The sequence below is a fragment of the Mus caroli genome, chromosome 1 (assembly GCF_900094665.2).
Source record: "Mus caroli chromosome 1, CAROLI_EIJ_v1.1, whole genome shotgun sequence".
Taxonomy (NCBI): Eukaryota; Metazoa; Chordata; class Mammalia; order Rodentia; family Muridae; genus Mus; species Mus caroli.
The window spans coordinates 82,212,403-82,238,335 of NC_034570.1; the positions used below are offsets into that span (position 1 = coordinate 82,212,403).

General features: G+C 45.9%; 1 protein-coding gene across 7 annotated transcripts in view; it reads left to right on the forward strand.

Annotated features, from left to right (window-relative positions):
- Positions 1 to 25,933, forward strand: part of Agap1 (ArfGAP with GTPase domain, ankyrin repeat and PH domain 1) — a 435,940-nt gene that overhangs the window by 277,337 nt on the left and 132,670 nt on the right. For all 7 annotated transcript variants that reach the window (XM_021160509.2, XM_021160592.2, XM_029480713.1 and 4 more), the window contains one exon: positions 10,735 to 10,903. In XM_021160509.2, coding sequence (XP_021016168.1) covers positions 10,735 to 10,903 — 169 coding nt within the window. The remainder of the gene's footprint in view (positions 1 to 10,734; positions 10,904 to 25,933) is intronic.

The window sequence follows — 25,933 nt, forward strand, 5'->3', positions numbered from 1 at the left end:
GAAATAGAATGTTGCATTAGTGCATTCTTGATCTGAGGAACCCGACAGTGTGAAGCCACACTCAGGGAACACAGAAATGACTCCTTGGAGCTGGAGATACTCAGTTTTAAACTGACTTCAGGAACTTGCTTTGGGTGGAAAATATTTTTGTCACTCACCCAAATTTCTTGTAAGTTTGTTTAAGCGGTGTCACACCCATGCTATGACAGTATCTGTGTTTTCAGGGGCCCTGGAAGACTCAGGCTTCTTCATCCACATGGCTAGAGTCTCTGTCAAAGCTTCCTTCTGCCCAAAGAATTTATTTTATGGTACTCCAGGTCTTGGGCAGCGTATCAGATTTAAAAATAAAGTGAGGCTGAGGAGAAGGCGCACTTTGTACTTTGTGCACAGTGGGAAAAGCTGAGTTTGAATACTCAGAAGTCATGATCCAGTGGGCCACATCTGTAATCCACGGCTTCTTCCATGTAATGAAGGCAGAGACGGGAGACTCTCCAAAGCTCTCAAGCCACTAACTTGATGTAATGCCATCGAGAAAAAGAGGAGACTTTCTCAAGGGGGAGGGTCAGGACTTCCACACATACCACGATATGGATATGAACATTACACGAACACAGACACACATCCCACACACACCAGATCAAGTAAATGCAAATGGCCAACATGTGCTTGCTCCTATGCAGCTATCTTGATGTTGATGAAGGGCTACCTTGAGTGAGGAAGACCGGCCAGTCACAGATGTTTGAGAGCCCAACTGATCTGTTTCTTGAAGATGGAACCTGTCTTCTTGCTTGTTTTAGTAAAATGGTGTGTGGGTGTGTGTGTGTGTGTGTGTGTGTGTGTGTGTGTGTGTGTGTGTGTGTGTGTGGTGAAAGAGAGAGAGACACAGACAGAGCGCGCACACGTGTGTAAACACAGACTCCATGTGTGGCTCGTGTTTCTGAGTCTTTAAGTTTCTAGAAGAGTCCAGGAATCACTGATATACCAAATGACAGTTCACATAGCAGTGGCTATCCTTTGTACCCAATTTGTATCATTTTGCACCCCCTCCCTTTGGGGAGCCTTTTAGTGTTACAAATTGTGGCCAGAAATTCCCCAGAAAGGCAGATAAATCAAAACCCTATGTTTTCCTGTGGTGACAGTCACCACCGAGGTCTCAGTGGGAGAGGATGGCCGAGGGGGGTAGCAAATGCTCTCCCTCTTCCTCTGAGAGATTGAATTTCATTATTCTATTTTATAAATATTTTCTTCTATGGCTCATAACCTGATTGCCCGCTTGTTGCTAGGGTCTCACAAGGTAGGGCAGGGTGGCGCTGCCGAGGCCTCTCCTCCTCTGCTCAGGTGTGCCTGTGGCCCCGAAAGGAAACCAATCAAGGTGCGATTTATGTTCATTAAGTGCTTGTCAAAACTGAAAAATTTTCTAATCAACAGCAATCTAGCTGCAGCCCCCTCAGTGGCTGGGAGGGCTGCCTCTGCGCCGGCTACTCGCCTGTTAACAACTCTAGGCTAAGAAACCGCTGATGATTACATTAGGCTAAGCTACAGAGTAAATGAACCATGTCTTATTTAGGTGCCACTAGCTTCAGAGCCTCCTGCCCCGCAGGGCACTTGATAGCGTTTTATGGCTTTAAAATTAGTGTAGCTTCCCGTTTGCTGCAGGGTGCAGCCTGTTATGCCTCTGAACTCAATAAGCAAAGGGAAGGGGCCTTTTGTTTTTTCCCCCTTAGTTTTGTGGGGGGTTCCTGCCCTTGCATTTTAGCAGTTTTACTTTGCATCTTTTCCAGACAGCGTTTTGCAATAAAAATGTCTGACTGCCAGATACATGCCTCCCCCACCAAAGAGAGGAGGGGAGAAAAAGTAGAAAATGTCAGCATTTCAAGGGATTTTTTTCCCCTATACTGTAAAGTGAAAAATTGATTCACAGTCACCCCTAATGGCTTCTCATGTCAGAACTGCTATCTGAGGTTGGGAATAACACCTTTAGCTCAAGAAATAGCTGTATAAAGTGAAAGAGAGAGAAGCAGTGGGCAGAAGTAGTGAGGCCTTCTTTTATTAAGAGCTGAGGCATGTCCTTAAGCCTTTCGTGTATCACCTTAGCTTAAACCTCATGGCGATCATCCCACAGGAAGGAAGGACCAGGATGCTGAAGCCACCAGCCCCACAGTCACAGTGAGTGAGAAAGTGGTGATGGTCCCTAACAGGCACTTGGGCTACTTGGTGGAGGCCTGTCCTCTCATCTGGAGAAGCCGTGCTGTCTTCTGACCTCAGTGTGGGAGAGAAGGTCATGGAAACCATGAGTCACTGCCCTCATGCAAGTTGGATCTGTATGTGGTGCTGTCAACTACCCCTGTGGGCAGGGAAGGAAAGGGGGGGAGCATCTGAGAAAGCGGCTCCGACAGCAGGAGACTCCTGAGCAGGCCTAGGTAGACTCTTACAAACTAGACGTCCCTAAAATTTGTGTTGCCTCCAGTGTGACCTTTGAGTACCCCCTTAGGTCACGTAACAGAGGTAAAGGCATGGTAGCCTCCGCTGTAAGAGCCTGCTGTTCCTAAGTCAGTTCTTTCTTACGATGTGTCTCTTGTAGGCAGTTTATTCAAAAACAGTCTGAAGACTTAAAGACGCCGAGGACGGCCAGACACCACTGTGCTGAACGTTTCTGTAGAGCAGATGCTAAGATGACCCACGGCTCTACCAGTATTTCAATATTAAAGTCCTCTGATAGCCCTGCCCTGCCCGTGCAAGTTGCCGTGGTGAAAGGTGCCCTGCCCTCAGAGCTGCCTGCAGCTCCTCAAGTGACAGAGTCTTTCTCATAGCGGAAGCATTCATCCGTCCGGCACAGGCTAGGTTTGAGCACGCATGGCTTACAACTGGGTAATGTCCAATTGATCCTAAAATGAGAAGACCCTTTCTTGCAGTGTGACGCTCAGTAGAGTAAGTCAATCAAGACGGATACAATCAAGGGGCCAAAGGTATATTCATAATTCACTGTGGGATTTTCTGCTATTTAGATTCATATTACAATAATGTATCCCCCTGGGCTGATGTTGGAATTTCGCCCATTATGGTTGGATGCTGCTCGCTATAATGAACAGAACGGAGAGATTCACCCTGCTAACGTGCAGGGGTGAGCCCGCCCTGGCCCTTGCACTGTCCTAGGGAGAGCTTGCTACCACTGAACCCCAGCCAACTTGCACCAGCTACCAGGAATGGAGTAATTACCCATACCAGTGAGGCATTCACTGGGACAGTCTTCTAACTGATACCTTGGCCTCAGTCGCTATGAGACTCTTATTTGGTGGCTTCCTTGTTCCCTCGATGTCCCAGGGTCAGGTGCACATACACTTCGAAGTGTCCTCCTTCAAGAAGGCCCTGGTAAAAGCAGAGCGCTGAAATTCTGTCAGCTGTCTTGGGAAACAAAATTATTCCTCATAGAAATGTTATGGCTTTGAAGCTGCCTCCTACCTTGCTATTGTGACCGGGACCCTTTGGAGAGGAGGAGAAATTGTGGTCTTTGAGTCCCGTGATCTGAAAGGCTGTGGCCAGAAGATTCTCGGTAGTCCTTGAGCATTTCTGCGGTATTTTTAGGTGTGTGCCTCTCCTCTGCCCGTGCCTATGCATGAGGCTATTGTTTATCATTCAGACATGTGGGACTCTCCTATGTGCTTGATCTCTGTGAATGGCCGCTGCTATATCTGTCTTTATGGATTAGTTTCCTTTGAAAAATATATTAAATGGAGTTTGGGAATAGCAGTGTATCTAACAATGGCTTCTCTTACATACACTTTTTGTGTGAGTTTAAAAAAAAAAAAAACAGAAGTTAATGAACTACAGCTTCCGTTTTGAACCTGGACATTTTCAAAGTACAGTGAAAATAAGAAATGGGTCTTTTTTTTTTTCATGTCAAGCATTCAAACAAAAGTTTTAAATGTTCAATTTCATGTAAAATAAGGACCCACACATTCTGTGTTCAGGTAGATAATAGTTCTGTGAAACTATATTTCACAAACCAGTGAGATGGCTCAGTAGGTCAAGGTACTTGTTGCCAAGCCTGACTCCCTGAGTTCAGTCCCTGCAAGCCCCATGGCGGAATGCAAGAAGAGACTACAAAAGGTGTTGGCTGGCCATATGTGTGCCTCCTCCCATATATAAATAAAAGGAGAGCAGTTTCCAGAAAAAAGCCATGAAGGAGCAATGTTCTTTTCCATTTTCCCAAACCTTTTTAAGACCTGACAATTCTTTTATTTTATTTTATTTTATTTTGACAATTCTTGTTCAAGGTATAAGGCATCTACTCATGTAGTCATAGCGGAAGAGGGAGACATGTGTTAAGTACCATTTCCGCTAAGTACCAGCCCTGGGTATTGCATCCTAGAACTTAGGAACGAGCCATCACACTGCGCTGTCCATGACCTTTCATGTGTTTTATCCACATATGCCTGGCGACATGCATCCATGTGCACAGCATCATGCAACAACCATTTCAGTACAGTGATGTTTTTGAAGTGAGGTGTGCAGATTTCCAAACAGTGACTCTTCCCTTCCATCCATAATATGCAGATACTGCATTAATACTATCATCTCTCTTTTCAAAAAATGTTTAGTATTTGAAATATGCCAACCTCGTGGCAAGAGAGAAATAAGTGTTTAGATTTTTTTCTTTTTTTCTTTTTCTTTTTTTTTTTTTTTTTTTTTTTTTTTTTTTTTGCAGGAGAGCTCAGATTCCTTCATTAGTCACTAATACTGTCAGGTACTTTCCTTTAAGGATTCGTTTTATTCCTTTTTTTTTTTCAAGAAAAATACCTTTAATTTCATAAGAGATAACTGTAACCTTTGTGTGACAGTCCTTCTGTCAAGTGAAAACGTTGTTTCACTTAAAAAAAAAAAAATGGCTAGTTTAGCTGGCAATTTCAAAAGAGGCACCCAGTGATTGTCAGACCTGGAAGAAGGCTTTGCTGGTTGAAATTCAGAAAGTGAAAGTAGCTTTTTATTGTAGGTATACTGCCCTATCATTCTTGCAACATTAGAACAAATTTCCATACAATTAAAAGCCATTCTGAACTGTTGACTTCTGGCTCCCCTGACAGGCATGGAGGGTCACACTCTGAAGATTGCTAAGCTAAACTGCTGAAAGGAGGACGGTTTGGTTATGTTGCCTGTACCTTTAAGTAAGGTAACGCTAGGGAGAGGCTCACTGGGTAGAGAGTCTTCTGCTGCCAGGCCCCAAGTGTTTCCTCTGATCTATACAACACACACACACACACACACACACACACAGAGAGAGAGAGAGAGAGAGAGAGAGAGAGAGAGAGAGAGAGAGAGAGAGAGAGGGAATGAACGAATGAATGAATGAATGAATATAAAGTTAATAAATGTAATTTAAAAAGAAAATAAATTTCAACATCTCTGTAAAGGTTATCTGAAAGTATTATATATTGTAGCAAAGTGTTAACTTTATCAACACACTGTTTACTTAAAGGCCAGAGCATATTGAGAAAATCTAACTGCAGCAAAGATTTACTTTGTCTGCCAATTGTCTTTAAGCATTGTAATTCTTTTTAAAATTATTTGCTTAACCAAAGTGGCATTGGTTGATTCTCCTAACTGGACTGGCAGCATGATGAGCTGCCGAGGCGTTCTCAGGCCTTGTGTTTGTGGTAGGTTCAGTTTGGGGGTACGGATCGTAGTTTGTGCATTTGGCTTTGGCTAACCCCGTGACTGCGTCAGCCCGCCATCCTTCACAGGCATCTGAACATAACCTCCAGACGCAAGGCAGCAAGAATCGATCTGCTAAGAATATTTTTAGGGACTATTGATGGATTGCTGTATTTTGTGCTTAACTCAAGTGCCAAATGCCCCAGAGGTGACGAAGATGAACTTCCCCTCTGCTGAAGACCGGATAGGCTATCACGTACACAGAAGGCTCGGGGATGGCTGGGATTGCTTTTGAGGTTCTTGGGGGAAATTTTCTTGACAGCCTTGTAACTGTCTGCTGATGGGAATTGTGCAGCACTCGGTCTGCAGCAGCCAAATGTTACCCAAGCTGATCACCTTCCAGTCCGGGGACACCTAACTGTGAAGTGTGAGTCCACATTGTACGGCAGCCAAACAGTGAATTCTCCATATCCGGAATGATCTGGAACGCAGAGGCACTAATGGCCCCTCGTCTTTCTCCTAAGGCCACCCTACAGAAGGCAGGAGCCACGTTAAACTGTGCTTCTGTCAGCAAGCTGAAAGCTCTGGGTCTCTGACGTGGCTCTCAATTGCAAGCAGGTCTCTCTCATTGCACCTCATTTGCATCTGGGACATCAATTAGCATGTTTGTTGAGGCTAATTGAATGAAACTCAATCATAGCTCTTAATTGCTTGACTATGTGAAAAGAAATCACATTAATGCAGCTAATTAAGTGTACGGCAATAGATGCAACGTAATTAGGAGCAAAATGTAAAAAACTGGGGAAGGCAAAGGTGCAGGCGCGGGTGCAGGGGACAGCAAGCATGGCTGCCGAGCTGTTGGCGCGCTCGGGAACGGGTCCCTTTGCTCTGGTGCCAGCTTGGAAAAAGGAATCCACATGATAAGCGTGGACAAGTTGAGGAGAAAAATGCAAATAGGTTTGCAATTACTACTTTTTCAAGCTGTTGAGGGGCGGGAGATGGCACCTCTGGGGGGCCTGGCTCTTGAGTGGGCCCCAGGGACTTGTTAAGTGCTGTTTAAAAGTACTTGGCTTTGAATTACCCTCATGCCTTGTTAAAGGTTTTTTCCCCTCTTTTATCTTCGATCAGCATTTTCTGCAGCTAACATGGAGAAGGGTAGCTGAGTGGTATTTGCATATCAAAATAAGCTTGCTGTCTTTATTTTACCCAGCGAGGTCCCTGCCTCACACTCACCCAGGATCCGCACATCCTGTCAGCTTCTGAAGGCGCCACATTGTTTAGTGATCCCGGCTTTAATTCCTCAAGAACCAAGCCAGGCAGAGATGAAAGGGCCGTGCTCTAGCAGAAGCAGGATCACACTCACAACAGTTTCTCTCCTGGGATAGGAAACAAGGCAGAGTGGAAAGACAGGAGTTGCCAGATGAACATTCTGGTTTCTGTTCTATTGATTGGTGGGTGTGTGTGTGTGTGTGTGTGTGTGTGTGTGTGTGTGTGTGCGCGCGTGCACAGGAGCCTGCAGAGGCTAGAGGTGAAAGTTGGGTGTCTCTGTTAATTTTTCTCCCACCTGCAACACAAGCATGGCTAGGCAGCATGGAGATCATAGGCAGACTGGAGGTCAGGCAAGCACTTGACCAACCAAGCCACCCTCATAGCCCTCTGATACTCGAGCCAATTCTGATGCTGCAGTGTCTCACACAGGCAAGAAAACAGATTGGCCGGCCCATGCTGGGCTCAAGATAAATGTCTTCCCTCGTCGTTTTCAGATCCTGAAAGCAGACTCTACATTTCTACAATAATTTTAAATAAAATATCCTGGTTATTGTATGTTAAAACATGCCTATTAAAAGAGCCCACGCTGGGGCTTAGTCACTCTCTGATTAGCCTCATTTTGGAACTCATAAGCAATAAATGCTCAATTACACTCCTGTTATTGTATTTTAATTTGTCAAGAATCTGCATTAAAGGAGAAAGTTACAGCAAGTTGGTATTTGAGAGGAGTAACTGCGCAAGAAGGAATTTGCTGTTTGCAAGCATAGCGCTGTTTGGAAACTTGGGCTTGCAAGTGGGTGTAATGGCAGGCATTAGAGATGAGAAGAGTGGCCTTTTTTTCTGAAGACCTGCCCTGGCTAGAGTCCCTTTCTTCCCTGATAAACAAGAGTTTCACTTGCTGTCTGCAGTGCCCGTTTTCTCCCATCAGAGTCCACACTATCTGCTGTGATGATAACTTCTTCCATCATTGATCCACATCCTACCATCATGGGAGCGGGGCACGGAAAATACAGCTCACACCATGGTGACCAGGAAGCGGAGAATAAATCCTGCAATGGCTTTACACATAGTGCCACTGTGTTCATGGCAGGTTCCCCCACCTCAGCTAAGTCTTTGGGAACTTCCTGTCAGCATACCTAGAGGCTCAGTTCTTCTCTGTCCTACACACTTCTCAGCATAACCGAGATGGAAGTCAAGCCTAACCATCAAAGGTGGCTTCCCAGTACCTGGTCCACTAGGCTGTTGGACATTCTTCTGCAATTACAGTAGATGGCTTGCCTCTTTCCCAGGAGTGAGGACAAACTTGTTGTGACCCCCACACCACTCCATCAATATGCATCACCCTGCTGATCTCCAGCAAACTAAAGCTCTGACCTTCCTGTTTTACGTGTGTGAGTTACCTGTCTGTGTCTGTTAGCTGCAAGCCTAGGAACTCAACAAATAGAAGGTAGATGGTCAGCTCTTCTAAAGGTACCTCAACCTGAATTTAATCACTTAGGACAACACAAATTTCTGAGTTTACCAATAATCCTATTTCTTGCTTCCTTCCTAGTCCTACTTCCTGCTTACTGTTAAAGTACCTGAAACATTAGTTATCTAAGAGTAATGCAGGATGTATCCTTTTCTAGTATGTGATGGGTTAACACGTTCAGGGTATGTGAAATGCTGTGTCTATAGACAAGAGGCCTCATTGAGACGGTGGTGGTGGCGGTGGCGGCGGCGGCTACGATGATGATGGTGTTAGTGATGGTGATGATGGTGGTGGTGACACTCCTGTTACTGTAATTTGTCAGTAAAGTGATGACAGTAATGCATGAGAGAGTTGGCAGGACCATGCTCCAAATTGTGTCACCTTTCAATCACTGTGACAAAATACTCTTGAGATCACCAACTTTTGTGGGAGAAAGTATTATTTTGGTTTGTAGTTTCAGAGACTTGAGTTCACAGTCACGTCACCTGTTGCTTTGAGCCTGTAGCAGCATGTGGTAGCAGGGATACTTGCTCACCACACAGCAGCAGGAATCAGGGAGGGAAGGAAGGATAGATAAAATGAAGGCAGGCTTGCCTTCCAATGTCCCTTTTCAAGAGCACACCTCTAGTGTGCTAACCTCTAAGTCCCATCACTTAAATAAAGTCTTCCTGCCTCCCAAGAACACCACAGGCTTACAGCTAGGCTTTTGGCACACAGCCATTTTTCAAGGATGCTCACACAACTTCTTTTCCTGACATGCTGTTCCTGGGTATTATGTCTGCTCCATTGTATGATGAGTTGTTCAGTGACTTAGCCCAGGCTACCCTCTGATAGTCGCTGACTGCTGAATGCAGACATACAGGAGCCAAGGGTCTGATGGATTCATTTCTAGGTTTTTCTTTCCCTTTGTTTTCTTTCTTTGGGGAAGTGTGACCAGTTGTCTGAAAAGAAGCAGTTGAAGGAAGGGTGGGATTTCTGCTTTAACTTATAGTTCCAGAGGGACCTGGTGCATCAGAGCAGGTAGGCTCAGCAGAAGAGGGAGGCTGCTGGTCACATTGCGCCTGTCCTCAGGAAGCGAGGGAAGAGGAAGTGAGGCCTTACAGCCTTACAGCCTGTCTTTGGTGACTCATTTCCTCCAGGAAGCCTTCACTTTCTAAAGGCCTCACAACCTTCACAGACAGCACCCCGAGCCAGAGACAGTGTTCAAACACACGAGCCTGTGGGGGCTTTTCTTATGGGAAGCACAGGATGAGCATCCTTGCTTGTTTGTTTGTTCTTGATATTGTGTTTCAATTACAACATTTCTCCTTTCCCTTTTCTCCCCCTAAACCCTCCCGTAAGCCCCTCCCTGTTCCTTCAGAGTCAGGGCCTCTCTTTTCATCAGTTTGTTATGGCATGCATATATGTATTTGTAGATGCATATATATCCCCAGATAAAGCCTTGTAAGTCCATATCATGTTACTTGTCTGGATCTTTTCAGGGCTGACCATTGGCATTGGACAGCCAATCAGTGTGCTCTTCCCTGGGAAAGGCTGCCTCTCTTGCTCCCAGCTCTCCTCCGCTGCCTGTAGTTCTCTGTGCAGGGTTGAGGGCTCCGTGGCCTTTTCCCGTGCAGTCTGGAGTGTCCATTGGTGTTGTCCTTACTCAGCTCACAAAAGTGGTCATGCTGGTGACTTTGATGTTAACAGGAAAACATGAACATTCTTGTCAGTGCCCACTGTGAATACACTGTTGTTGTTGTTGTTGTTGTTGTTGCTGTTGCTGTTAGTCCTTCATGTCCTCCAGTCACCTCCAGTCTTGGTCTTAGTTATGGTTTCTATTGCTGTGATGAAATACCATGACCAAAAACAAGTTGAGGAGGAAAAGCTTTACATGGCTTACACTTCCATATTGCTGTTCATCCTTGAAGGACATCAGGACAGGAACTCAAACAGAGCAGGAACCTGGAGGCAGGAGCTGATGCAAACGCCATGGGATGCTGACTTGCTCCCCATGGCCTGCTCAGCCTGCTTTCTTATAGAACCCCTGAACACCCGCCTAGGGTCTACCCACAGTGGGCTGTGTCTCAGAAGTCACCGCACATGCTCAGGTTCCTAAACTACATCTGGGAAGCAAGAGTTCAAAGAACTAAGATCTTGCGATCGTAGTTGGCACACACCCGAGTAAGTTGTTTCTTTGCCCCATTCCCAGTTCTAGATTAGGTCAGCCTGGGTTTAAATAAGAACCATGTCATTCACACCCTGCAGATGAACATGGCAGCCACAGGATTACAGCTAGTGACATGGATAGGGTCTTGGGTCCCATCCTCTCTCTAATCTCTCCTGGGTGTTTAACATTCACACAGGATTACATGCAGAATGTCCACGGCAAAGAGATAGACCTCTTGAGGACCACTGTGAAGGTGCCGGGGAAGAGGCCGCCCCGAGCCACATCTGCCTGCGCACCGATCTCCAGTCCCAAAACCAACGGCCTGGCCAAGGACATGAGCAGTTTACACATCTCACCAAATTCAGGTAAGCTCGCCTCGGGTGCACCTGAGGAGCCGAGTACTTCCTGCTGCAGGTAGATGGTGTAGCTTCAGGCAGGCTTGAAGCCATGATCTTTCTGAGCCTGTGTTCTGTGGCGGCAGTCAAGCCATGGCTGCACAAACGTAAGTGTCCAAGGCGGCGTTCCTAGGCTGGGGTGAGAGCTGGGTGTCGTACAGGGTCAGCTGGTTGAGGTCATTCAGAGGTAGAGGAATCCGTTTTAAAAGAATGATGCCCGGTAACTGCACACTTAAAACTGGAGGAGACCGAGCACCACGCGCAGGCCTTCACTGAGCTGAACTGTCCATTGCTGTCTTCACTAGCATCTCTCTCTCATCAGCTAAGCAACTTTGCTCTTTAGTCTCTTTCAAAGAACTTCGGTGGTTTTCATTCAGGATTAGAGAAAGCCTCGTTTCCTGAGGCTCTGATGTGGTGGGAACTTGTCAGTCAGCCTCTGTGCGGTTGCAGTCTCGGCCAGTTTATTATTTTTTTCCTGAATCACGTTTGTAGGTGATGGGCAGCCATTTTGGCCCTCCTGTGATTGCTTCTCAAGAGAAGCCAGGAAAAGAGCCAGAGTGTTCTTTGAGCACATGGAATCTCTTCTCCTACTTGGTTCAGTCTTCCCGGGGGTTTTTCTGCAGATGTTAACATGGGTGTCAGCTTCTTGGAACAATGGGCTTCTTGCTTCTAAAGCACTGGGTGCTTTAAGTCGGTGTGATGAACTGCCCAGGGGTGAATGGCATTGCTTGGTAAAAGTGGGGTGCCATGGACGAGTCCCAATGTGGCCCCCAGACAGTGCCTCTCAGTATCTTGTGGCACTGGGCAAGTCAGTACCCAGGCCTGCCTGGCTGCCTGCCTGTGTTAACAAAGACAGGAGGACCACGAGAGGGGCAGAGAGGATAGATTTGGGGGCAGTTAGTAATCAAACTAAAACTTGACTTTCCCTAAGGGGAAGACCAGTTTCTTCCAGAAAGGTGAGATTGTTGCGCTGTGACCCTCTCTGACCTGTTCTCCTCACTCCCAAACCAGTGACATCGGATGGGAAGGGAGGAGGACAGTACCCCAGGAAGAAGAGCAAGTCGAGAATGAATAGGACCTCGGCTTCCATAGGGCGCTATGTAACTTCACCCTTCGCTTAGTCGTGAGATACTTACAGTGGCCAGGTCGGTTATGTGCACTGTTACTTTGGTGACTCTGGCCTCCAGGATTCTTCCTGTACCTGGCAGTCACCTACCGGCTAACTCTTCACTACACCTGCCCACTGCTCAGTCACGGCAGCAACCATTTGCTTTATGCCCATTTTGATAACCCTTTATGTGGGAGTTTCCTGGGAGGATTTAGAACACCTGCTAGATGCATTTTAAGGGACTGTAACACTTGGAAAGTTATTTTTAAATTGACAAAAGTAACAGGTGTTTGTCCTTTATGATTGGCCCTCTGTATACATTACGTGGCTGACTGTAGTCACTTGCTAATTTTGTAGTGCTTCCCCATGCTCCCAAGCCCAGGGACAAAGACTTAAAGCCTAGCACTTACCAGACACACACTCTCAGGTTGGGGATAAAGACAGGAAAGACAGGAAGTCCAGAGTGGCAGTTGTGGAACGTCTTGGATCTCTAGGACAGGAGGGAGGGGCAAGAATTGGCTCCAGGGGCAGCAGAACCTGCTGGAAACCGCCATAAGGAAAGAGTAATGCCATGTGCCAAGAATCAGTGAATACAGTTAAGGTTTATACCTCTTAGTCCTGAGACTTAAGTCCTTGGGTGCCACACTACATGATGCTAGTCCCAAGTAGTGCCGGGCTCTTTAAGAACAGGGGCTCTGTTCCTCACTCCAGTTTGCTTCACAGGAAAAGCCTTGCTGTTGGGTAGAGGCAAGAATCAGGTCCTTTTGCATAGTCACGCCCCTCAGGTTTAGGACAGGATCTTTCCAACCCTCCCTCAGCTCATCTGAGAGGCCACCTAGTTGATTTTCTTAGCTCTGCATATGTCAGTTGGACAGGGAAGTAGGGATATGACATCAGTCGCAGTGCCTCAGGGTCCCAGTCATACTCGGGCCGAATGGCTTGGACTTCTGAAATAGGCATAAAGATAAAATGCCATTGCTTCCAGCAAGACTCGGTGAGACCTCAGCCCACATCCCTGGGTATTTGCCTGTCTAGTCCTTGGGTATAAGGCTGGAATATGGGTCTGGTATTGTAAGAGACAGATACTTCACCAGTATGTCGTGAAACTTTAATTGAAATTGACTTCTTACATCTGGACATTGATCTAAAATGACATGTTGCTTTTTGCTTAAGAAATCAAGGCACTTGATGGGTTTGTGTTCTTAGACTTAAATTGTACTCTGCACGTTGAGTTCCTTGGGTTTGACATTGTTACTCATAAAACACTCAGGTGTGAGGAAGAGTGATGTGATGGACTTTGAGTTAAAAATAGTTATTTTGTAGCTGGTGGCCAAATAATTGGCCATGTAACTGAGGATACTCTTTACTCTTGCTTTCTGCTATCTTCATGATCGGGAGAATCTGGAGTTGAGTAGGTGGGGAGCTTGGTTCCCATGGTGATTCCATTGTTACTTAGTTTTCCATGCTGGCTGGCTGACCTGGGTTTGCACGCACTAAGCCTCAGCACTCAACAGTTACTCTCTGCAGCCAGTAGTCTTCAGTAGCATGGCTCAGCCAGTGAGCTCTCTGTCAGGTTCTTATATATTTCCAAAATAACCTCTAGAAATACCTCCTATAAAGTACCTACCTGGTACTGCTTTTAACTGTCATTTTCAAAACCAACAGGGTAAAGACACCCCATGGTGGGTGTGACGTTTAGTCTCTGCTTCCATCAGTTGTGAATCTGAGTGACTCTTGAACTTAGTGCCCATGTATATATTTTGTAGTTATTTTATGTGTTGCCTTTGTATGTGTTTTAATGAGTTCTTTTTCTTGATATAGGAAAGCTCTTTATATATTAAGGATATTGGTATTTTTATAATATGCAAAAAACTTTAAACATAATACTTTATTTTTACTTTGTAAAGTCTTAAATTTACACATGGGGCTTTTTCTTCTTTTTTTTTTTTCTTTTCCTGTGTCTGCCAATTGAGACTTACATCTGTAGTTTCGACATTGAACTGTTGAAAAATACTTTAGTCGTCTGAAGTCTGTTTGCAGCTGATAGACATTTATTTCTAAGTTTTATTATTCTTTTATTAAACCCTTTTAAAAATATCATTAACTTCTAATTCACCTTCGATTTGTTTGGATCCATTATATCTGATAGAAAATAATAAGCAAATTGTCAATTCAAACAGCCACCTGTCCTTTCTGTTAAATGATCTTCATTAATCCTGCATCGTCTGTGTGTACAACTAAATCATGATGAAATGTACTTTCTGGGGGTTCTGCTCTGTTCCATCCACTGTTCTCTGCGAGATGCCTTATGCTGCATCTCTACCCCAGTGTGTTACATCAGACTTAGTTCAGTATGGCAGCAAACGCAACACCCCGCCTTGACCTCCAAGCCCCCTGAGCTGTTGCTACCTATTTCTGTTCTCTCTCCCCTGACCCTCAAAGCAAATGGGGAACAAATACACCACCAAATCATCTCATGGTGGTTGGCATTTTCTTTCTTTTTCTTCCTTCCTTCCTTCCTTCCTTCCTTCCTTCCTTCCTCCACCTCCTCCTTTTTTTTTTTTGTTTTGTTTTGTTTGTTTGTTTGAGACAGGATCTTCTATAGCCTAGACTAGCATGGAATTCAGTACACAACTGAGCATGGCCTTGAATTGCTGATCCTCCTGCCTCTGCCTCTCAAGTGTTGGAATTATAGGCATATGTCACCACACATGCTTTATTTAATAGTGACCAGAGTAGAACCCCATCCCTAACATTGGGTTTAATTACGGGCGTGGTGGTGGGTGGGGAAGGGGGCTCGTTGCTCTTTCTGGGTTTCTTCAGGTTGATTTTTGCCTAGTGGTTTTCTTCATTCAGATCCCAGAGAGTTTATTAATCCATTCCGTCTTCAAAATCTTCCAGTCATGGTGCTGATCTTTTTCTGGGGAAATCTCTTATGTAATCTCAGTGGTTCCATGGATGAAAGCCCCTAGATTTTATTTTCGTATCCAGCCACGTAACCTAAGCCATGTTAGTTGGATCAGCTACAGGACACATCCCATGAATAGAAGAATGTATCCCCCTCTCAGTACCACAGTGTTTGCCTAACTCTGCTCTGGACTGACTTCATTTCTCCCACCTGGTTTATGAGTTAGACACAGTACTTCTCCCTGTGTCTGTTGCCTCCCATGAGACCTCCCTTGGTCTGTTATGTGCCTAGCCTTGATCATTGCTCTGAAGATGGGGTGAGAGGGGCATTTCCAGGTCATCCCTCCAGGAGCCCACCACCTCATTGGGGTCACTGCACCAAGCACACTGCCTCAGCCATTGCAGATACCATCAGTATTGAGGGGACAGATAGGGCCTGGTTCCTCTCCTGTTGCCAGGGTTAGGGTCCTGTTGCTCTTGCTCTTTTTCTTGCTGTTGCTTTTGTTTGGATGATTGTGTTTTGTTTCTTTGTAAGTGTCTCTGCTTAGTCCTGGCATCAAACTCAGAGTCCTCTTGCTCTGCCTCCCATGTGCTGGGATTAAAGGTGTGTGCCATCATACCTGGCTAGAGATGTGTCTCTTTATGTATTTGGGATACCAGCGTATTAAGTTTCTCAGATATATTGTTATTGTTTGCTTTTATGCATTTCATAAATTTGTTTAAATTTAGAGATTCTTTTTCCTATGGGAATGTTGAAATGCTGCAACTGTTATAATCTTGTTGTCATGGTAGCTTTTCCCAGTGAACCCCATATACCTCATGCACCTTGTGTTTCTTGTGTTCCTCATGCTGGTCGATTCCCTCCCACTCCACATAGATTTTGGGGGCGGTGGTTCATGTAGTAGTGTGCCTGCCTCCCACACAGTGCACAGTCTGATCCCCAGCGCCACACAAGCTGGTTTCGGCCGGACATATCTCCCAGCATTTGAGAGATGGAGGCAGGAGACTCAGGAGTTCAAGGTCATTCTTAACTACACAGCAACCTTGAGGACAAGCTGGGATACAAACATCTCAGCTAAGACAATACACGGAGCTGGTATGATGGCTCAGCAGTTAAAGGTGCCTACACCAAGCTGTTGACCTGAGTACAGTGCCCAGGATGCACACAGTGGGAGGAGAGAACCAGCCCCCAACACTTGTCCTCAACCTCCACACACAATAAATATGGTTTTAAACTTTTTTTTTAAATCAAGTAGAAATAAGCATGATTATAAGACAATTTTGATTAAGATGCTGCAGAAGAAAATTACTGCCATTGAGTAGGACAGTCTGCAAGCCAAACTCTTGAGTTGGCTGGAAGAGAAAACTTTGCAAACCAAACAAAAAAGGTAACAGATGCCCCAGATAGGAGAGCTGTTCTGACCTGAGAGAACCCAGGTTGTAGGTGGGTCAGAGCAGTGCCCATGCAGGATGCTGGGACAGAGTGAGCGCACCCTTCTCAGAACAGATAACCCTGACCTCTAGAAGCCAACTCTGAGCTTGATTGTTGACAGCCAGTAAGAACAGAAATAATAATTTTTTAAAAACTCATTGGTTGGCTACCAGTGTCATTAGTTGGAGAGAGAATATTTCTGTTTGAATATGTTTTTTGGGGGAAAAAAAGTAAGTACCCACTCCAGCAAAAATAAATGGTAAAATGGAAGCATCTAGAAAAAAAATATTCACATTTGGCAGAAAACCCTTCCATGACACATCTTTCCTTTTCTGAGGTGGCTCCCCTCAGGATGCCCAGGGGAAGCTTCATGTCTATTCCTTTAGCAGGGAGCTTATGGGAGGGACCCTGAGTTGCCATGGTAACTGGGATTTATCAGTAGCTGCATTTTGAGAGTCTCCCCAAGTTTAATTCCTAAAATCCATCCAAAGAAAGAGTTGAAATGCCCTTACATGTTTTCTTTAATGAGTTTTAGCTAACCTGGCTTGGTAAATCTATCTACACACATATGACCTAGATAAAATTGTATCAGCCCTGGGGTTATCTGATGTCTCTGTACAAAACAGAGGAGCTTATGGCTAAGAGTAGCCACTCTGGAATCAGAAATGTAACACTGGACCCCATCCCCGCCCTCTGCCTCAGCTTCCCTGACTCTAACCCCTGTGCTCTTGCCCTCTGTGACTTCCAGGGCCTTATCATTGGTTCCTGACAAGGTAGGGTGGCAGAAGGGTGGCCGAATGATGTTTTTGAGTTGACCTTTCAAGTACCTGCTAGTGGACAGATGACATACCTAGACCGTCCCCCACTAAATACTTAACTAGGTGGCCATTCTAGGTGGCCTGGGAAGTGTTCTTTGGGATCTCCATGGAGACTTCTCCCCTTTCCGTACCTTGACTTCAATTTGTCCGTGACTTCTGGCTTCGACATCTTTGTTCTGGGACCACATCTTATCTTCCTGTCCTCGTAGCATGTGTCTTTGTTGGGTTTCTGCAATTACCGTTTTTTTTTTTTTCTTTTTCATTCTACCCAGGTTGGCACCTCGACCTCTGCAAGAGGAACCCTTACCCCTTTTCCTCCGCCTCCCCCACTTGAGGTCCCCAGCAGTTGGAGGCAGGCCAGCCCGCAGGAGGGCTGAGCTGATGATGCTCTGAGTATGGTGGGTGGGGGAGGGTGGACGGGGAATGTGTTTGGAGTATTGAACTGCCGTTGACATCGACATTCTCAGCCATGCTGTTTTCTCCACACTTCAGCAATCAGGACATCCAGAAAACCCATAAAAAAACCAAACTAATAGCATGAATATTCAGTGACCTAGAATACTAATTATTGTCATGAATATTAATGGGATTGGACTTGCTCTCTTCTCTTTCACTCCCGTCCTCTTCCTCCCTCGCTCCCTCTCTCTTTTTTTCCACTTAGCCGGCTCTAAGGATGGGTCATAATGAGAGCATTTAAGAGGGAGCGCTCTCCGCCGTGACAGGGACCGGGGCAATAAGGAGAGCTTGATTAACGCGCGCACTTGGGGGAGACATGAGAGGCTTCACGTGGGCCTGTTCGGGGGAGGCGGCGAGGCACCGGCGGCTCTGTTGCTGCTCCCGGAGATTAATGAGGCCTAAGAGTGCATTAGGAACAGTGACAAAGGTTTGATCTAATGGGCTCAGTCATTTTTCCTTTGAGTGACAGACGCACAGAAGTAATTGGCTGTGCAGAATGGCAGCTCATTGGCGGTACTTAAGGATACATTATCCCCGTTGTGTGGCCCGCAGAGGCTGTTTATCAAAACTGCTCACGCTGCAGACGGAGTCGCTAAGCTGCTGTTACAGTGGTAATAGCTATTAAAGAAAAAAAATAATAACACAGCGTCCAAATGAGATCCGTTGTTGTGTCAGAGAGACAAAGTTTTTCTTTGTTTAGTTTCAAATGGTCTAGAAAACATTTTAATAACTCCAGAGTATGGGTGGGCAGCGCGGGTCTGCAGTCCCCTGCCTGTTTGTACGACAGCACTAGGCCCGAGGTCCTTGAGCTGGGCCTCTCCTAGCCCTCCTTGCTCACCCACAATTCCCCAGGCGTTGGACTTTGGTTACAACATTCCACCCTCTGATACAGAAATGGGCACTTCTGCTAAATACCCTTGAGAGGAATGCAAGAACACGCGTCATCCGAAGCTACTGATTAGAAATTACTTTCCTGTTTTTTTTTTTTTAAATACCAATTATCATATGATACCTGGCTTCTGGGAGCCAGATTTATTAAATAAGTTGTAATGGGTATTCAGTAACTAAATTTTGGCAATTAAATAATTGTTTGGTGACGGTTCTTTATTTTTTTTTCATGATATGAGTAACAAGTAATGAATATGAAGAAGAGGACACTTAGTTTCTTCTGAATAACAAACTTTCTGCTGTAGACGGTTGGGATGCAATTCAAAAAGAAACGAGAATGTGCTTCCAACTTAGGGAGATTTTCCCCGGAAACTTGAACTATGAATAACGTGTTATTTTGTGTAAGTTCTGGCAAAGCGACCCAATTCTCTAGGATTTCCATGCAAAGTGTACAAGGGATGTTGTGGTCCTGAACTACTTGTTTCTATAGCAACCTGTAAGCCTGCAAGTAAATAAAAGTGGCCCTAGAAACTTTTCACCTCCAAAGCATGGACTCAGTGCTTTCTCTAATGAAACCATAGGACATGCCAGGGAGACAAGCCCAGGGCAGGCAGAAGCCATGGTCCCAGTTGCTGCCTTCTAGACGGCAAGGCCAGTGTGCAGCCCTCAGCATTGGCTGGAGAAGCTCAGAGGGAGTTGCGTGTTGGATCTGCCTACCTCTCCCCACGCACAGGCCAGGCACTCAGAGTCTTCTGATGCTTTGCCATGTCCCGCTCGTTCTGCTGGCTGGCTGGTTGCTCTATATCGACCCATCATGCAGACAGTTTTATCATTCTGAAATACAGCTAGAGCATGGGGAAAACCCCACAAATGCCTTAATTCCTGTGCTAATGCTAACCCCCAGTATCCGTAACTGCTCTGTGCTGTCATTAGGTATAAGGTGTGTGCTACAAGAATTGAGGGTGGGATGGGGGGATGGTAAAGCCACTGGGCCACCATGGCCTTCCCTTAGAGGGACAATAGCCGAGCCCCCTCAAAAAAGTACTGTAAACTCAAAGTATATTTTGTGCAAAAGACACCTGTTGCGCTGATCACATAAAGGAAAAAAAGAATGCTTTAAAGGGCGCTGGAGAGACGACTCGGGGGTTAAGAACACTTCACTGCTCTTGCAGAGGACCCAGGTTTTGGTCCTAAGCGCCCCTACATGGCAGCACACAATCATCTGTGACTCCAGTTCCGAGGGTTCTGATGCCCTCTCCTGGCTGCTGCGGGCACTGCATGCTTGTGGTGGGCATACGTGCAAGCAAAAAAATATTTGTATGCGTTAATACATATGCGTGTGTATGTATATGTGTGTGAATATGTGTGTATGTGTATATATATGCACACACACACATATATATATTAAAGATCACTTAGGCATGGCACTTGAGGCTGAACATTTGGTTCTTTGGAAGTTGAGCCAAATAAGAAGGACCAGGTATAAAGAAATACCCTGGGAAGTTTTATAAAACTGCTTTTCTGACTATGGCTGTATGCTGTTGGTTTATACAAAAAGCCCAGGTTTTAACCCCCTTTTGTGTAATGATTCTGTCCCTGCATGTACATTTGGTCATGTTACTTGCACCTGAGGTGGGTTGCCGCCAAATAAGCAAGCTTCGTGATGGTTTCCCTCGAGCACCCACAGTATTTTTCCAGCAGGTACCAGTAAGCACATGACAGTTGGCAAAATGGAGGAGGACTTGTACGGTTGAACTCTGAGTGCTGGTACAGGGCTGGGGGCGGGGGGCGGGGGGGAGGCAGGTGGAGGCTTTGCCTTGGGAATACACATGTATTTCCAAATTACATCTCTTAGATAGAAACTCAGCCAAGATGCTCAGCACCAACTCCTGAGTTGTGCCGAAGCTCTGATCCATCCATCCCGAGGAAAGCTAGGTGCTAGGGATGGAGTGCTAGCAGCTTTGCTGCTCTCTCGCTCCCTGTTGCCCACTTCCAGAAAGCAGTCCTAGTTCCTCCTGTGTCCCACACACGTGGTCCTTCTCTCTTCTCTATTCCCCTTTTAGAAGCTGCACCTCTGGCCACGTCAGCACAGCACGGTGAGTTAGCTGTCCCCACGCTGTTCCTCCCAGGCCAATGTATTCAGTGACATCACCGGGTGAGTTAATGAGCTCACATGAAGTGAAGCAAGCATAGGCACCGCCTGGGACTAGGAGAATACCCCGCAAGGAGCACATGCAGACCCTCTAGATCCTGGAGAATTGGCCGCTTTTAAGCTTTTACTAAACACTAAGTAAATAAACTATAAAGGAAAGGAGAACCCACTGTTGATGAGATTGCCAACTCCCAAGGTGGTCAGAGGCTCGGCTGGCAGCAGGGTACCATGTATAATCTGATCACTTCCTTGTTTATTGCTGACCTTATCATGTTCATTTTATCTGTTTCTTAAACTGTGGTCTGCATTGTTCTAATATTGGCAGTCCTCTTTGGGGGATCGTTAAGAAAATGATCCAAAATGTGGATCTATACCACTCACTGCAGCCCTGACCCCGACCCCTCTGAGGAGTTATCCTAGGAAAGCCCAAAAGTGTAAGTTGTCTATCAGAGTGTTGTCTAACCATGGGAAACCGAGGAAACAGCGAGAACGACCTACAAGTCGGTAATGCCAGTTACCTACAGTGAATCAACAAGCTGAAGTTCTGGATCTCTAAATAAGATAATGGTTGTGTGACAATATCAGAAAACGGTTCCTGCCAAAGATGTATCACAGAGCCAACAGGAGGGCTCTGCAGATCGCAGTGCTTACCCCAATCCTGACAGCCTAAGTTCAGTTCTGGGACCCATGTGGTAAAAGAGGGGAAGCAATTCCCACAGATTGTCTTCTGACCGCCACACGTGTGCTTACACACATGCACACCATAGGGTTGCTTTTTAAGGATGTATAGCAAATCTTTTCTATGGTGCTAGCTAAGGAAAACGTCTACATGTGGCTTATAAAATGCTGACCTATTGCTGTGATGGTCCTGGACTTAACCCATGGTCCTCATTTGGCAAAATTGGTTTTAAGGAATTTAGGCAATAAAATAGGCTTTTGTTATTTTCCTTTGGCACCATAACTAGAGAGAAATCAGACTAGGAATAGCTGTTTGCACATTTTATGGAACATCTCAGCTTCTCTAATTCTAGGCTTTTGACTTTGAGTGTGGTCATCCTGAGAATTTAGTTAATCGGATATGTTTCACTGCCCCTAGGTCTAGACTGGAAAAGTGTAGTAACAGAAAGATGTACCCTACAGCGAATAATCCCAGCTCTGTCTCTTAGTAGTGAGCATATCGAATTGCACCTGTCTACAAAACGGGAACCGTAGCATGCAGGGCCAGGGCTCTCACACCTGAAGAGAAGACTCTGGATGCAACCTTGGGGAGAACAACTCTCTTGGACAGAAATTCTGGTTGCCAAAAGGAGGGCAGCTTTCCAGTGCAAATACTGGAGCAAACAGCCTCCCTCACAGGCACTTAAATCATTCGCATCTCACTTTTTATGGGCACGTCGTGAATTATATTCTTTTTGGCTTGTAATTAGAGGACAGAGCAGATGGTGAAGGCCTAGCTTGCAGTGCTGTGACCGTTGGAATAGCCTCTGTCATCCAGCAGTGATTGCAGGGACCCTGTCTTCCTACATGCCCCGAGTCATCTTTGGGAGCCTGGACCTGAGATGTTTTCCCTGACTGTTGGTTGAGCGATGGCCCCAGTAGAGAAATGGGCTCTTTTCTGTTATGTTGTGGAGTTATAGTTTGGGATTTGGGTTTTAAAGTTAGAATTCTACTATGATTGCTTCCGGCTTGGTGCTCACAGGAGCCTCTCCAGCCTCTCATTCTCACCCAGCATGCATGGAAATGCGTGGCCGTCTCCTCAGTAACTGAAGCAATTAATTCTTTCATTCTTCTTTAACCAGTAAGCCAAAGCCAAGGATTTGGGGTTTGTTTTTTGGTTTTTTACACACCCCCTTTAGTTAAACTCTTTGATAAAGTTGCAACCTGTTTGTGAAGCTAGCCGGGAAACAGAATAGGTAATGAAAATGTCTTTTAAAGGAATGATTGTTGATGAATGTGCACTTGAACGCTGCAGAAAGCCATCTTCTCAGAGGTTGTACTTTTTTTTTTTAATCAGAGAAGTCTATTTTTAATGTACTAAGCTTAAAGCTTAAAAGAGGGAGTCTGTCTTTGATGTCATTTGGGGGATGAAAACATCCTCGTTCAATAGCAAAGCAGCATCTTTTTCATGCTCATTTGAGATCAGTTCAGGCAACATACTGATGCTCATTCAGATATAGATGCCATCGTCACTTTGAAATGCAAATTGTTTAAAGAAAAATAGCATATGGTGGAGGTAAGTATCTTTTCAAATCAACTCTTACACTTTAGGGAGGTAAGTACAAGGAAAATGATTCTTTGGAGAGGATATCAGGGCTTTTGACACGGGGAGGCTTGCGCTCATCAAGAGGAGCAGCTAAGCACACGTACATATCCATATCAAGGAAGAGGCGCCAGGGACTCGGATTAGCATGGTAATGCAGCTGCCCCCTGCTAATCAGGCCGCACCAGCTGATCCCGGAAGGGGGTTTTCCAGGAAACGCCCTCCCTGAGCCCTGAGCCTGCCAGGTAGCTGACTGACCCCTGAGTTTCTTGGTCCCATTTGGGAGGAAGTTCCCAGATGAAAAGCTAAGTTGGTGCTTCAGGAACCTGGCTGAGAAGTCAGCACCCCAGGCTGTGCCGAGCAGGGTCGTGCCCTGGGACTCACTGCTGGGAAGTTGCCTCTGCCTAGCCCAGTGCTCGCTTTTGAAGTGGCATCTGTAGTCACAAGCCAGCGGGGCAGCAGTTTTTGTTTTGTTTTGTTTTGTTTTTAACTTTGTAGGGAGGGTAAATGTGACCCATACAGTAATTGTGTAAAAAGTGCAGAACCCAAGCTGGGGAGGTGACTCAGTGAATAAAAGCACCTGCCACATGACAGACAACCTGAGTTTGACTCCCGGGACCCATTGGTGAAAGAAGAGAAACAACTCTCAAAAACTGTTCTGTGAGCGCCACACTAGGGCAAGGACGCGCCTACACACACAAACATTTGGTTATTAAACAGTGTTTAAAGGAAGTGAAGTATTCTGAACTATAGCTGAGTGCAGGTGGCTGGTGCTGGCAGCTCACCGCACACAAGGGTGGCCCCTCTGACTTAGCATTCCATGGATGTGACATGCCCCTTGAGCACAGTCCTTACAGCCTGAGTGGTCCTCCTTGCTGCCACCTGACCCATGGTCTGTGTGCTGTTCATCCTCCTGCCGTTGGTCAGTGGCTCCTCCATTCTCGGTGGTGTATGGGTGATGGTTGCTGTGGTATGTCCTTGGAAAGTGGGTACAGCTGTTGACATCCAGGGTAAGACTATGGAGCGCAACCACAGTGAACATCTGCATTTTGCTTTTGGGAAGATGCGATTGAACCTATCTGGGCATATACCTGGTTGGGGGAGGGATGAATGAAGAGGAAAAATATTTAAAGAGAAGTGAACCATACTTGAACAATCTGTGGAGCTCTGTGCTAACACAGGTCAGTGAGGTTGCCCTGTGAGAACAGTGTGTCCTCTACGGGCTCTGCTCTCCTTCCATTTGTCCCGATGTAGTGTGACTCCAGAGTCTAAACTCAGTGTTGCAGTGTTCCAAGGGAGGTCTTCCGAGTCCTTCCAGCAGGGGGAGCCCCCTGCCCCTCAGTCTCTCTGAAGGCTTCCATGTCTCCATGCCTGAATGGGGGAGGGACCCTGGGGTCCTCTGACTCCTTGGGGTAAATTAGATTACAGATTTCCTAAGGGTGTCCGTGCCTGGTGCACAGGACCCAAGTGTGATGAGACAAGGCATTTAAGACAAGGAATCAGGACAAGAAAGACACAGGAGTCCCCTACTCTGTTCCAACCAGTTACATGGCTGATAAGATTCGTGGGCTAGGACAATTTACAGCCCATCCTAGAAGCAGCAGTAGCCAGGTCAGCATTGTCACCACCCCAAGCCCAGGTCTCTCAAGATGGCGTTGCACATAACATGCTTACCCTAAACTCAGGACAGTTGTCCGTAGTGGGGGGGGGGGGGAGGCAAGCCAGTCACCCCTACTTTTGCCATAGAAACTGACATTTGTTACCACAGGTGGTAGAAAGTTCTCCCCTTCTCTGGGGAATACACTGTCCCTGTCATCAGTTTGCTCTGCAGACACTCTTGAAATAAAGGCACAGAACAAGGTGTTGGTGGTCACATCCACGAGATTCAAGGAAAACCAAGGTCCACAGAGAGCTGCCTGTTCATGGTGGCTAGTAGGGCTCAGAAGTGCGGTGAAGCCACAAGAGTGTCAGGGTGCAGGAGGAAAAGATGGCCTTGTTCCAGCAGACTTAGCCCCAAAGAGTCCAGTGGACACTTGATCTCAGTGAGTAGACACTTCCTTTCAAGGCCCTTGTCTGTGACTGCATCAGAACCCTCTTCCATCCCATCAAAGAGAAGACCTAATATGGCTTCCAGTGTGGGGCTTCAGACTCCTCCAAAGATCCCAACTTTATGTCATCTTCCCAGGCATACCAACAAAATGCTATTTGAAAAAGTATCTTTTAAGAGGTTGCTCCTCAGCCGAGACCTACCCTAGACTTTAATGCTGGGCATTCTGTAAGCTGTGGATTGGCATGGCTTTCTGCGGGCTGGCAGTTTCAACTGGGGGTGTGATTGTGTCTTGTAGAACTTCTGGCATATTTTGTTTGTAGTTCAGTCCTGTTGACCATCTCACACTCGATATTCTAACACTGGGTAGGAAGAGCTCAGGACATACTCTGGTCATAGCTGGTGTAGTTACAGGTTTCAGTAAATGTGTAACATTAGCACCAGATAGGTATAGGATCCCTAGCCCTTCAACTTAATGATAGGGAGCAAAGCCAGCCGCCACATCTCTGGTGTACTTCAGCCTGGCTTTGAAGGTGTCTGAGACAGTGCTTATACACACTTCTGTCTTAAGTGGTCTTGAGGTCAAGGTCTTTAGCTCTCAGTCAGATAAAGACTGACTTCACAGTCCTTCACAGATAAGGACTTTTGCTTCTTGGCCTAATTAATAACTTGCCAGCATGAAGTGAATTGCCACCCAACGAGAGTCCTAGCCCTCAAGTGCTTGAAGAATAAAAGTATCTTCAGGAAAGCTACTCCTTGTGTGTGTGTATGTTTGCAGAAGTGTAAGTTCCTTATGTGGTGTCCTAGGCAGGTCCTGCCCAATACTCCCCCGTGAACACTATACATGAGGGATTATAGTATGTGGGCAATTAGTAATGTTTGCTTGGAAACAAAAATGGAACTACATGTCACATGTCTGCAGGTGTATTTAA